Source organism: Drosophila eugracilis, unplaced genomic scaffold, assembly GCF_018153835.1.
Source record: "Drosophila eugracilis isolate 14026-0451.02 unplaced genomic scaffold, ASM1815383v1 contig_616, whole genome shotgun sequence".
In the NCBI taxonomy this organism is placed as follows: domain Eukaryota; kingdom Metazoa; phylum Arthropoda; class Insecta; order Diptera; family Drosophilidae; genus Drosophila; species Drosophila eugracilis.
In genome coordinates, this window is record NW_024573499.1 from 321478 (window position 1) to 334913 (window position 13436).

General features: G+C 42.3%; 1 protein-coding gene across 1 annotated transcript; it reads left to right on the forward strand.

Annotated features, from left to right (window-relative positions):
* The first annotated feature begins 408 nt into the window (after positions 1–408).
* On the forward strand, positions 409–660 carry LOC108115911. The gene has a single exon (XM_017227548.2). The coding sequence runs from the start codon at positions 409–411 to the stop codon at positions 658–660; it is 252 nt and encodes an 83-aa protein (XP_017083037.2).
* Positions 661–13436: the final 12776 nt, after the last annotated feature.

A 13436-nucleotide genomic window follows, 5' to 3' on the forward strand; every position in this document is an offset into this window, starting at 1 on the left:
AACTGGATGATTGGGTGAGTAGAATAAATACATTAACAGGAATTATGATACTTTCATAATTTCATCTTTGAATGTGATAAGCAAATTTATTCCTGTATGAAATCAGTGCAAAAAGGTTTGTTTTACTGAAGTTCCTCTGTAGCTATGCAAGTGTCTGTGTGCAATCGGCAAAGTTAAAGCAGAAATCGAGTTACATATGCGCCAAGGCCCTGCGGGAGTCATTTTGGTGGATCCAAGGGGCTTTGGGTAGGGGGCTGAACGCCCATGGAACACCCGAGTGTGTTTTTTGTAAAACTTCCAGCACACAAATAAAAAATAGCCAAGTATAATCCTCCAATATCATTCACGTTACGTGGGACCACGATCGAAGTAAATGATTTGTTGAGAAACCGTAGCCGAAAATACCAAATGAGCTACGGTTTCATTCCGCTGAATTCCTTTTGCAAACTTTTGTTGTTGCTGCAGGAAGAGCCGGGAGGATCATCTTTATGGAAAACAACAAACAAACAGGGCAGCAAAAAAAAAAACAAGAAAGGACGCAGAAATCATAAAGTGGTTTTGAACAAGTTAAAAAAGCGCATAGGGGAAAAAAGGCAGGAAAAAGCTCCCGACCGAATCTCATTCATAGTGATCCGTGATGAACAGTGGTTCAAAATGTAATGTTGCGCACTGCTAAATCACATTACCACTGTAATTAGGGAAAATATTTTGACTTGAAAATAACTTCAAATTTCTGAAAAATACTGGACATAAACTGGCTCTAAATTATATCAATTGGTATTTTCGACTGGCCATGTGTTTTTTTTAGTTATTTTTTGATCAGATAAAGTGTTTACGAAATGAAAACTATTAGTATAATAAATGTTAATTAAGTAATGTATGGCATTACTGTTGTACTGGAAAGTATCGCTGATTTTAATATAAGAGTGATGTCATATTTATAGTTTTAAAATTATGTCTGGATTTCAGATACCACCGTGCTATCGCCAGCCTCCAGAATGGAATCGAAGAGCAGAAAAAGGGCAAAACGTGGAAATCGAAAACGTATGCAAAAAGCACACTCGTACAAACATACATACATATGTATATATGTGTGCGTGTGGGCAAATTTGATAAAGAATGAGAATAGGCTGCGGAGAAAGAAATTGCAGCAACAATGTGAATGGGAATGGAGCACAATAGCGGGGGGACCGCAAAACAACGCTGGACCGTCAAAATGTGAAGAGCTAAATTGTAAATCGAAATTCCAAGAAGTGAGCTTTAAGCATCGGTTTTTTTTTAGTTTTCGGGTTTCGGTTTGTGCATTAAAAAGCCTGTGAAGTGTGCGAAAAAAAGCGTTTGAGATACATTTGCGCGCGCGCGCGCGTTTCGCAAATCACTGCCAAAAGGGTTAAGGGTGGTGCGGTGGGCAGGAATGGGTAAAGGCTGGGCGGTCCGCTTTTTACCAGTGCGTGTGTGTGTTTGTGGCAGACAATGAAATGCAATTAGAAGCAGAACCAAAGAGGAGCCAGCGATTGGATGTCTAGGTGATAACTTATTAAAAACTTTTTATTTTAAGTACATATGTATGTACATACATACGTACATACATTGTATGTATTTTTATACATGCATTCATATGCATACACATATTCAAGATTAACTAATTAAATTACTTTTACAGATAATTTTTTTACATATTACTTCAACAAATAACGTGGTAAGTCCTAAAATTCCATTTCTATGATTTTATACATAATATAATCAAAGAATACTAAGCAGTCATATGTATCGAACTGTTATCTATAATTGCTCCAAAAAATCTTCTAAATAGAAGTTTCCCCTGCTCATTCGCATTATTACCAACAAATCTGAGGGGTAAAGGTGTGGACAGGGGAAATCTCGAAGTATGTACATAAGGTGGGAAAGGAAGAGCGGAGGAGAAGCGCACACAGATACTGATTAGAACAAATATCCACGGACGTAGGACGAAGAAACAGTTAGACAGGGATAGCGGTTCCCTCTCTCATATGTTCGATCAGCTGATCGAGGGCCGAAGGATATGAACAGCAGGGAAACCAAATTAGTCCTGTGTGTGTGTGTGTGAGCAAGAAGGGGAAAAAGAGAGGGGGCAAGGATAAGAAGGAGCGTTCACAACGTGCGCGCGCAAATTCCTTAACACGAGCTGAGAAAGAGAGTAGGAATCGAGGGGGTGGGGGCAGGAGGAAGGACGAAGGAGGCGCGGCGCTGAGATTTCTTGGGAGAAAGAGAAGCAAAGAAGTGCAGCGCTGCCGAAGAAGTAGGTGAAGAGCAGGGAATAGCCTTACTTCGTTTTTTTTTGCGCCAAAACCTTTTTGGTACTAGTATGTGTACGAGTGTGTGCAGGACTCGTTTCAGTAGGAAAGAGAGGGGGCGAAAGAGGAGTTCGATCGATCCGTCTTATGTTTATCTTTCGCTGCCCTCTTCTTTAGCCGTGATTTCTTGCCTTTTTGTGATATGTGTTTTTTTAGTCGCGTTCTTTTCGTTTTTCTCGTCTACAAACTGATTGTGAGAAATATTGTATCTTCGAGATACACTTCGTTACTTGACTTTCCGCCGTTGCGTGTCGTTCCTCTTTCATTTTTCATTTCACTTCGCCTTTGTGGTCTTGCCCCACTAATTGATTCTCTGCATAAATTTTATTTAAAGCTTTAATAAATGTCAAAATAAGCAATTCATTTCGATGTTAGAGAACGCACACCCATACCCCCACAGCCATACATATGCTCGGTCGGTCCATTGTCCGTGGAATGAAGCTCTCTCCCGGACAATCAATTGCCGGGTTCAGGGTTTAAATGTGGAAGAAAGCTGAGAAAGAGGAAATCAACTGTCCATTAGTGCTGAATGGTATCTGGCAGGGATCTCCATGGGTGGGTGTTGTGTCATCATGTGATTTGTGGGAAAGGAAGTTATCGTAATCAATAGAAGGGCAGTTGCCCTAATTTCTCCAAACTATTAGCTTTGAAAAACCCTGATAATTAAAGCTCGTTATCAGAATTGTATCCCTAAACATGACATGGTGACATTATAGAACTTTATAGCGCTGACTAAGAGCGATTAAATCAGTTTTATCTTACAGGAAATACGCCATTGAATATATAAGTTAGTTTAAAATTGATTTAAATATCTATTTTTAACTTTTTAGATATGTTATAGTGTATAAGATTTCCCTATGGTTTTGGGGACATGCCTGCCCTACACCGGGTTCCCTGATAAGGTGGCTTTTGCTCCCCAAGTTCCGATTGTTGCAGTTGTTTGTTTGTTTGATTGTTGGTTGAGCTCTATGCTAATGTTTTTATAGCATTGTTGAATGATATGAAAATTCTTGGGCCCGTATCTGAACTATACAGCAGCCTCAGGAAGTACTAATCAACGTTATTCCTCTGTGAGTGCTCTCTGTTCCGTCACTCTCGGCACATATTTTTAACGGCTGGGCGGTACAACAAGAGTTAGTATTGTGTGGCAACATCGGTGAGTGGGGAATGTCGGGAGTTCCGTATGTAGATCAACATATGCACTCGCTGTTCGCGCTCCTCTAATAAGCGAACAATGTTCTTGACATGCTTAGATATGGCACATGTACTCCTATGCCCTTTGCAGGGGGTATGATCATTAGTTGGGAAAAGGTTAAAAGTCAAAAGGCATTTCAGGCATAATTTTAAAATTCAAATACGTTTCCATATCATTTTATTATCAACATTTCAGGATAAATCTTTTTCAAATCGATCTTATTTGACTGATGAAAGAGCATCCAAGCTTCGATGTTGAAAACCATCCTTAGTTCCATGTTTATTTGAATATTTTTATGAGTTGCGCGCATTTCAATTCGATTTTGATATGCCTGTCGCACATATCGGGGTTTCCAGGCCAGTTCAGGGTGTTGCGAAAATAAAGATTAGATTGGGACCCGAATAGGGCTCATCTGCCTGCCACATTGCTGCCAGGCGAAAAGGAAAGCATTGCGTTGAGACCCCATCAAAGAGCACACGCTGAGTGCCACTTGAGTTTCCCAGGCCTAGTTCTATAACTCCAATGTGATCTGTTTTCGATTGGCAAGGTTTCCCACAGCACCCCCTCCCGGCCTTTGGCTAGCTCGATCTATTGGCCAACACAATTAGTTTGTGTTTTGCTGGCAATTTTCTATATAATTTGAATAGTAGCAGCGGCCGTTCCTTTGTCCTGGTCAAGTGGATGGTCATTTATTCTGGGCTCGGCACATGGTCGTTCCTTTCTTGCAACTCCGCACGGTTTTGTTTTCGCCAAAAAGCAATTTGGGTCACAATGTGTGCAACAACACAACTAAAACAAGTGCCACACAAAGAAACAGTTTAGATCTCCTTTCCGCTTGTCCGCTGTCCTTCCGAAACTGTCCGGCGGACAGTGCAGCAGTGCAAAAATACTGTTGTTCTTGTCACATGCAATCGGACCGATTTGGTTCCCACACAGCAGGCATTTGGGATCATTCCTTTTTCTCGGTTTTTTACGAGCCTCGGATGACTTCTCAAGTGGTTCGACTTTTTGGCGCGCAAATCTTGGGTTGTATGGCCCAGATATAGGGGTTCCCAAAATAGCATCCGCACTAACCTTGTCGTTGAGCGGCAAGATAAGAGTTTTTTTAAATAAAGATTGCCTTGGGGGAGCAATGATGCAATCTTTATGCGTTTTCTGATAAAATCAGGTTCCATTTGTAGGATTTATGCTAATTAAAGTTTCGATTTTTGGGGTAAAGGTCATTAAAGTGTGTAATTCTAAATTTGATCTTGAAGTTGCCATTCATCTTCTTCGATTCCTTGATATCAAAATCCCCTACTATAATAATAAACTCCCTGACTCTGATCTATTGCTCACTCTTTTGTTGATGGTCAATATTTTATTTGTATATTAATATCAGCCACGCGACTGGCCCACGAGCTGACCACTGGTCAAGCTAATTTCCCGAGCCAAGCCAATTTCCCGGATAGCCTGGGGAAATGTCGGAAATTAATCAAGAAAAAGGCTAGAGGCTACCCTTTGCTGGTGGCGAATCCTTTTTACCCCGATCCCTATGTGTATGCACAGCATGTAATTAATTGATTAACGTTCTTAGGGATAACATTATATTCCCGGGATTGATGTGAGCCGATCTTATCGCGTTACAAACACAAAGGCAGCGCAGCCTTCAACACGTTTGGCCCAACCCTTTAAGATTGGCGATTTGTTTTTTCTTCTTCTTCGGCCTGTCCAGATCTGGGACAATGGATATGGGATAAGATGATGAGGCAGGGTCGGAGAAGTTTGGGCATCTCTGGATCCACTCGAGAAAGCTGATCTTGATCTTCATCTCGATGTTGCCTAATGCGCAGTTCTTGCGGTTCTCGGAAATAGTCGGACTTTTGACAAATTCCCCATGACACTCCAAGGTAAATCAGTCAAGGAAATCGTCTTAAACATGTCCTGGTCCAGTGATTTTTCAATGTCTCGACGAATTACACAGCACATTAGACGACATCGATGTGCTCGTGGTTGTTGCATAATCAGAAAGCGGTATTTAGCTCCGGCAGCTGCACCCATTTCGCACCATTTCCATTCCCAGACAGGATAGGATAGGATGGGTCCTGGGTTCAGGACAGCTCGTTCGCCTTGGAAGGGGCAAGAAGGCAAAAAAGCAGGAAAGCCGAAAAGCAAGTCTCAGCAGCAGGACGGCCAATTGCATTGTTTTACTTAACAACATCAAAGTTATGACAAGATTTTGTCTATCACGTTCCTTCTTTCTCTCCACCCCAAAAAATTTCCGGGCGGAGGGAGGGTTTTCAAGATGCCAGCGATCGACGGACTGTCTGAGTTCCTCAGTTTCCCATTTTCTGACTGACAGCACCTTTCCCCCTCTGCTCACCTTGAGATGCATTACGATTCGAATTTCAAATTTAATCGCATATACAAATTTTATTTATGTGACATGGGTGCATTTTACCCCGCAGCCGTGGGATGAGTTTTCCGTCGGAAAACTTGAAGCAAATGGTCCATGTCAATTTGCAATTGCCTCCCATCCCTGTGCAGTTTCCAATGGTTTTCGGGTTGATGGGTGGTGTGCGATGGGCTGCATAAGAAAGTTGATCTTCTGGGAAGGAAAATAGATCAATAGGGAGTATCTACTTTGGAATGAGTCTCGAAATTTGGCCTGCTTTTAAGGAGGCCATGGGAAGAGTTAGTGCTATGCCTTAAGGTCTTCTTCTCTATTAGGAAAAAAAAATTATTTAACTTAAGATCATAAACTTAACTTCTTAAAAATCAGATAGTTCTTGGGTTCATTATATAATTGAATGAAATTTAAGTACATTTTTCTTCCTTACTGCCTGAAAGATTATCCAAAAGTAATATCCTATTACAAATCGCCTATTATAAAATAGATATATAGATAAATTAGACGGAAAATGAATGTATTCCTTATGGGATTGCTGGGAAACCCTAATGAAGAAATTCTCTGATCAATAACTGATAGTGGGTATACCTTCTTTGAACGTCAGGATTATCCGATGAGTGAGTAATCATCGGCCAGCGAAACATCCAAGGTCTTTCATCCAGAATTTGAAGGCGTTACAAGTGCAATCACATGCTCATCGCATGGATTGTTGGAATGCAATCTTTTGCCGGAATATCTGTAATTGCACACATTCAGCACATTGTGGCCCGGACAATGGGCACATGACGTTTATGAATTCTTCGACAAGTACACTCCATCGATCCATCAACAGATCCTAACCAGCCTCGCCATATGTGTGCAATATTAATCTGCAGAACAGAATTTGTGGGAGTTCGTCTTGTCATCTTTTATTTCTCTTTTTTTGATACTTGTCAGCGCCTGACCGTTTGGCACACAAATGAAGTCATTGTCAGCAGTTGTCAATGCAGCCACGCCTATGGCCGCCCCCCGCCCACTCACTATGTAGATGAAAATTCGAAAAAATTTTAAAAATAATTCCCAAATTATGGTTAAAAATGCTTGTGGCGGCAAAACAATCTGAGCTGCCACTGAGAGCGGGAAAAGGTTTTCTTTTAGGTTTCTTTTTTTTTTTTTTTGTTTTGAGGGCTTACGGTCTCCTGAAAGGAGTGTCCGCCGATCCAGCCCATAATTAACTATTCAAACAATGGGCACGCACAAAGGGATCAGCAATCAAATACACATACACGCACTCGGAACTTGGTATTTCGAGTCACGTTTGCCGACACAAATCCTTCTTAGGAAAGCCAATATTTCCTAGTCATTGCCGATGATCAACTCAAACATCATCATCATCAGCCTGGGCAACCTGAGCCACCTGAAGATGCGCATAGTGTTGCGGGGTTTTGATTTCAAAAATTAGCCAAATCTATCTGAAAACTCAAAGTCTTAAGATATTCATAAATTAAAACTATAACAAATTTTGGGTTTTATCAGAAAAGGCTTTATTAATAATAATGACTTTCATGATCCATCTTCCAATTCTGTTTTCTAGCTAAATTCTTTTACCTTAGAATATATTATGACTTTAAATCACCCAAGTTGCCATCGCTGGTTGGGAAGCCTTATTGACAGGTTCCCCCGGTCCGTGCATACCAAAGCAGATTGCGCAGATTTCAGAAAATGTTAGAAACGAGAAGACAGCCACAGCAACAACAACAACAACAGCGCTGATTTTCGGGTACGTGAGTTTGTTTACCTATTGTTCGGATCTCAGGGTTCGTAGCTGCAACCTGTTCTGTGCATTCGGCGTAAGGTGTTCCCTTCCTCCCGCGATCACACCTATGTATCGCATCGTATGGTATCGGGTATAATACCTATACCTATACCTATACCCCGTTCCCAGCGTGTGTGTGTCGCTTGCCAAGCATCAGCCCAAGTTCAAGACCAATTCCCAGTCCAAGTCCACGTCCATATAGCCTTGACAGCCGTGGCTCATAATTCACTCACTGCAGGTTTGAATTTCTACAAAAATAACTTCGTTTGCATGGCGTGTCTGGGAGTGGGACTCGCCTCTTGGTGTGGCTTTGGGTTCCAATATTAAAAAAAATTATCTTCACATGTGTCTATCTATAATCTGCCAAGAGTCATGTGTCCATAGTTTTGTGTCTTGATGGCTCAGCGAGTGCCTCTGCATGGGCATTCTGTGGGGATCATGTTTGAAAAGGAGATCCTATATGGTATTTTGTTGCCTGGATTGAGAGGAGAATAAGACTTAATAAAAGTAAATAAGTAATAAAATTGATGACGCAATTTGTGATATTTTGATGAAATGACAAGTCTCTGAAATTTAGCATGTCCTTGTTATGAAAGCCAGGGTACTATGGTTAGTTTACCTTTCTTTCTTTTCTTACTTAAATAAACTTTATATAAATACATTTTATTAATGGATGGTGTAAAAGTATATACTTTTATGTGCCCTTCCTTTCTTCCTTTTTGCCTGCTCAAAAATGTCTTAATTTAAATACGTAATTTGCCGCGTCTCACCTCACGCCCACAAAAATAAACAAGCCCGTAGACCGTGATCTGCATTTTCGGGAAATCCTTTCAATTTGGCACGTGTGCCGGATACAATTTTCACCGAAATTGCCATGAAAATCGACGGGCACGTTCTGCGCTGTATTTTCCTATACTCATCTATTTGTCCCACATAAAATGTATATATATTGTCGACAAAATATATTATTGTTAATATGCAGCGCTCACAATAAGGTCCCTTTTGTGAGCAAGGATCGAAAGGATGTGCGATTGTATTTGCATTAAAGTGGCATTGTTAGAGGGCCGGCATCAGGATATCGAACTCGGAATGTGTAGAGGGTGTGTATGCCCAGGCAGATCCTTTGTCAGTCCAAATGCGCGAAAGTGTGGCGCAGGCGCAGCAGGATTTCGATTTTGGATTCAGATTCAGATTCAGATTCAGCTTTAGCAACGAAATCAGGACACAGCGCACGTGCGTTGGGAAATGGGAAGCGGGAAGCGTTCACCCCCGGGCTGGAAAATGAAAACAAGTGAACGCCATTTCCGCACGGCTCGAGTCCTTTAATTGATCCTGCATGGTGGTGGTGGCAATGCTAGTGCTAATGGTGGTGCTGGTGGTACGGGCGGTGGTGATACGGCTGATGGTGGTGGCGGCGTCGTTATCCTGGTACAGTGCGCAGGACCAGCGCCAGGATAATGCCCGTGTGAATTCAACGGCTGAGACTGCGCGAGAGGGTGGCATCGCTGGTGCCAGGCGTTACACTGAACCAAAAATCTATATCCAAGTATGTAAAATATGAAGTTGTAGTAAGGACTTTGTAAATCAGGATATAAACTTGGGGTAGTTCGCTCTTTTCGATAGGAAATCTGAAAGAAATATCAAAATAGTGTAGCTTTTCCAGTGTTTTTCCTCTCAGTGTTTAATTGGTGGTGGTGCTGCTGCTTTTTTGGGGTGGTTGCCAACCCCCAGGATATGGCACGTTCCCGTTGTAAGTTGTAAACAGGCAGGTGCAGTATCATGCTGGCGGCGGTTGATGATAGTCCCGTAGTCGTGGCTCTGATTTCGGTTTGCTATTCCACTCCACCGCCGTTGATGCTGCTCCTGCTCCTACGGGCGGCAGCTGCACTCTAGTCCTTGCAGAGTCAACGACCATGCGCAGCTTAATCAGTGCGGTGATTACATGGGTGACATAAATCAGGGCGGTACATCAGCAACATTAGAGGCAGCTGCAAAAGCTTTATGCCGCCTTCTAAGCAAATTCAATAAAGCAGCTGGGTGTACAGCCTGTGCTTCATGATATTAACCACAAACTATATTAATCCCTTTACATTGGAGAAGGTATTAATACTTTTTGTATAAAGTGGTTCTTAAAACTGATTAACAATGAACGTTTATTATCAGAATGTTAAGCATGAGGGATACCAATTAATCTGAACTTTAATATATGTAAGGATATAGTGAGTAGGTCCTCATTTTCCTGTAAATTCATCGACAACCTCTTAAATATTGGACAGCTGCAAAAGCTTTATATGCCACCGTCCAAACAATCTTGAAATCGCAGCTGGGTATATAGTCGACTCATTTCGATATTCGCTGTGCAGGACAATAGTCAAATTTGTGCAATAGACTGGCAAGGAACTGACCACAGAAACGCAGGACATTGTCGGGCACACCGGGCCATCTATCCAAAAATAATCGGCACGAGGCAAGGAAACACTCTGTCGCAGCCTGCTCCCTTTCCCTCTCCCTCTCCAAATCCAAAAATCATATAAATTACTGGCAGGACATTAGCTGCGCACAACGGTAATCATTGCGCAATGTCACCAGGAGCGGCTGTGTGTGCAAAAATCTTTCTTGAGCAAGAAGAAATGGAATCAAGAAATCAACAATGCAACGCACAATGGTCGGCCAAGGAAAATCAGTGCAACACCGGGCTCCTGGCGCACATCTTGCAGTTCCCTTTCCTCTAAAGGGACAAAAGGACCCAATGTTTATGCCATTATTCTTCCGGCGCACATCGGCCCATTGTCTCGATATAGCTCGCATTCTACGATTCTGCTGCCGGGCAGCAGCTTCCATCCCCGATCGCCGTCTTCTTCCGTCTCCAAAATGCAATCATTGTAATCGATTTTGCACAATTTCCAATGCTCAAGACAGTCGTCAAGACGTCCTAAGGGTGGGTACAGATACACTGAGGAAAATGCTTGTTGAAAAATATCTTCTGAAAATAAAATAAGGAGAAAATATTTTAGGAATCTTTACTTTACTATCCTTATTAGACTAACCTTTTTCTTGACATTTCTTATATACACTTTTCCAAATTTCTTTTAAAGCAACCCAAGTTTTTGTTCAGTGTAGTTAGTCCTTGGTAGGACTAAGCTAGACGCCGCCACCTGGAAGAACCCTGCGTTTCATCCCCCTGAAGTCCACAGCTGATCATAGCTCGTGCCAAAGTGCGCGGGGTTTTCGTCTCGAAGGAGGAGGCCAAATAAGTGTAACACGGCCGAGCCAAGCGGATCGAGAAGTAAATGCAGCGAATAATGAGGTCCTGCCAGCCGGCTTTACCGCTCCTTCTTCTTATTCTTCTTCTTCTTTAAGCGACTCACCCCCGTCGTCTCCTTGGACTCCTTCGATCCCACTCCTTCGCGTCAGAGTCAGCCTGACACCTTCAATTTGTGTTTTCCTTGGCGCAAGCCAAGAACCTTTGCGTTACCAAACATCTGTCCCATATTTTGTGCGGTTTTAATGCGCAGACTGCCGACTGATGTTCTCTAGGTGCCAGCGACCTTATCGCAGGGCGACAAATTCGGTAAGTGATCCCTAGCTAAAAGGGGTCTCCTCCAAGTCTTCACAAACTATGCCCCAGCAAACGTTTTAATGGCTTTTCGGTTCTTACCATCAATTGGTTTGCGTATTGCTGGCTAATGAGTTCGATTGGGGGGCCTGGTATTAACTGAAAATGGATCTATATATACGAGTATATATCCATAGGGGTTGGGATCCCCGCCAATTGAACTCTTGTTTAGCATAATTGAGCTTAATTTGGAATTATTGATCTGGGGAGCCGGGAGCCGTTTTCATAAACACTTAATGGGCACAAGGTGAAAATAATGCCATCCTATGCAAATAGGACAGCTTGCAGTTGGATTTTCCGTTAAAGGTTATAATCGTAAATAAGGGCTAAATAGTGAGATAAGCCCCAAAATAATGTTCAATAGGGGGATACCAAAGCTATAGGCTTGAATATGGCAAACAAATACAAAGAACTTTCCCCTTAGTTATTACTTCATGTGACTTGGCTTAATCTTATAGCACAAATATTTGTTTGATTTCTCCAATAATACTATTGGAACTCACAATTCAGATCGACTTTCCCTGCAACAGACTTTCTACTGGAAGGGCAAATATTTACAGATCCCCAGCAGAAATGTTGTGAACTCTGGAATGTTGGATTGTTGGCTTATAACCCACTTCCTTGTCCCGGCTTCCCCTCCCTGGTGGTATCTCAATCTAAATATAGTTTGGAATAGTTTGTCTAATGCCCTATTGCTTATACTGTGTGTAATAGATTTCTGGGAAGTTTGTGTCTGTTTTTTATATCATCGCTTATAGATACGGGGTGTTCGTGGCACGCTCTAAGGAAGTTCAACGAACTGTTTGCTTTGCTGTCCCTAACCTAAGACATTTGCAAGATAAGTGCCCCACATATGCGCCGCTCGGAATAATTTCATTCCACACGAATTCCACCCTGACTTTTCCGATCCCCTCCCGCTCTAACGGAACCGCTGCATTTTCAGCAGCATATTAATTACACTCGGGGTCATTGTCACGCCGCCAGTTTCATTTATTTATGTAGCATAGTCGGCGCATAAATGTCGGCAACTGTCTTCGTCCCCCTTAGCTCGTACTCCTCACCCACTATGGTCTGGGACTGCTCCACTCTGTTTCATTAGGTCCCCTTTTCTAGTTTGTTTTGGGTGTTGGTGGGAGGGGAAAGTGATCCCCCTTGTGAATAGAATATACTATTCTTAGGCAAGCAAGGATCTAAAGAATCTGTGGTATATTTGTTAATTACAAATATTATTTATAGAACTTGAATGTTGTCCCTAATGCTTAGATAGTTCAAAATAGGTGAATAATCTATCTTTATAGTAAAAAATAGCTTTTTTTTCTTGGAAAAACTTTAAGTTTTGAACATCTTAAACGTTTTTTAATAGTTCAACAAAATTTGTTTCCAGTTTCTGGTTATATAACAACACCAGGACCATGAGAACTACCATGAATACCTAATTACAACCCATAAGACAGCAGCAGCCTCATCAATATTCTTGGGATTTCAGGGAACTAGTCGATCGATCGGGTGGTGATGGTAGTGGTGGTGCTGGTGCTGCTGCTGGTTGTTAATGGTTGTTGGTACTGGTACTCTTACTGGTACTGGTGGTGCTTTCCTGCTAATACGAGTTAGAGCTCGAGTCGAATCTGCGGATCAAGTTGAACCCTCCGCCCTGCCAAGGAAGTGCCTTCGAGCAGCTGCTCCTTGTGGCTCAGAGACTTGGAGAGTTTTCCCCGAGACTCCGGGTCGCACTGAGGCTGTTGCTGAGTCCCTGCTTTTGCTTTTTCTGCTGCCTTGGCCCCTTGCCACGATTCATTAAATTTTTGCTTCATTTCAAATGCGATTGCATGGCCCTGTCTGTGTGCGTGTGTCCTTGCCAGCGTTGTTGTGTGAGTGCAAGGAGCAGGATTACCGTTGGGCGATCGAGGTGGCATATGCGTTTTCTTGGCGCGAGCTATGTGGCAAATGCACACGCAAGCAGGCGAGCCCAGCCATTCGAGCGAAGCGAGGAAGTGAAGGAGCCAGTAAGGAAGGAAGCAGGAAAGCGGCAAGATGCACTGGGAAAAACTGATTGGGGTCTTTGAACTGTAATTATTATCAAATGAACATTAAATAAAAGTTCGTTTTGG

Coding starts and splice junctions, on each gene's coding strand:
- LOC108115911 (XM_017227548.2), top strand. CDS start 409: ATGAGCTACGGTTTCATTCCGCTGAATTCCTTTTGCAAACTTTTGTTG.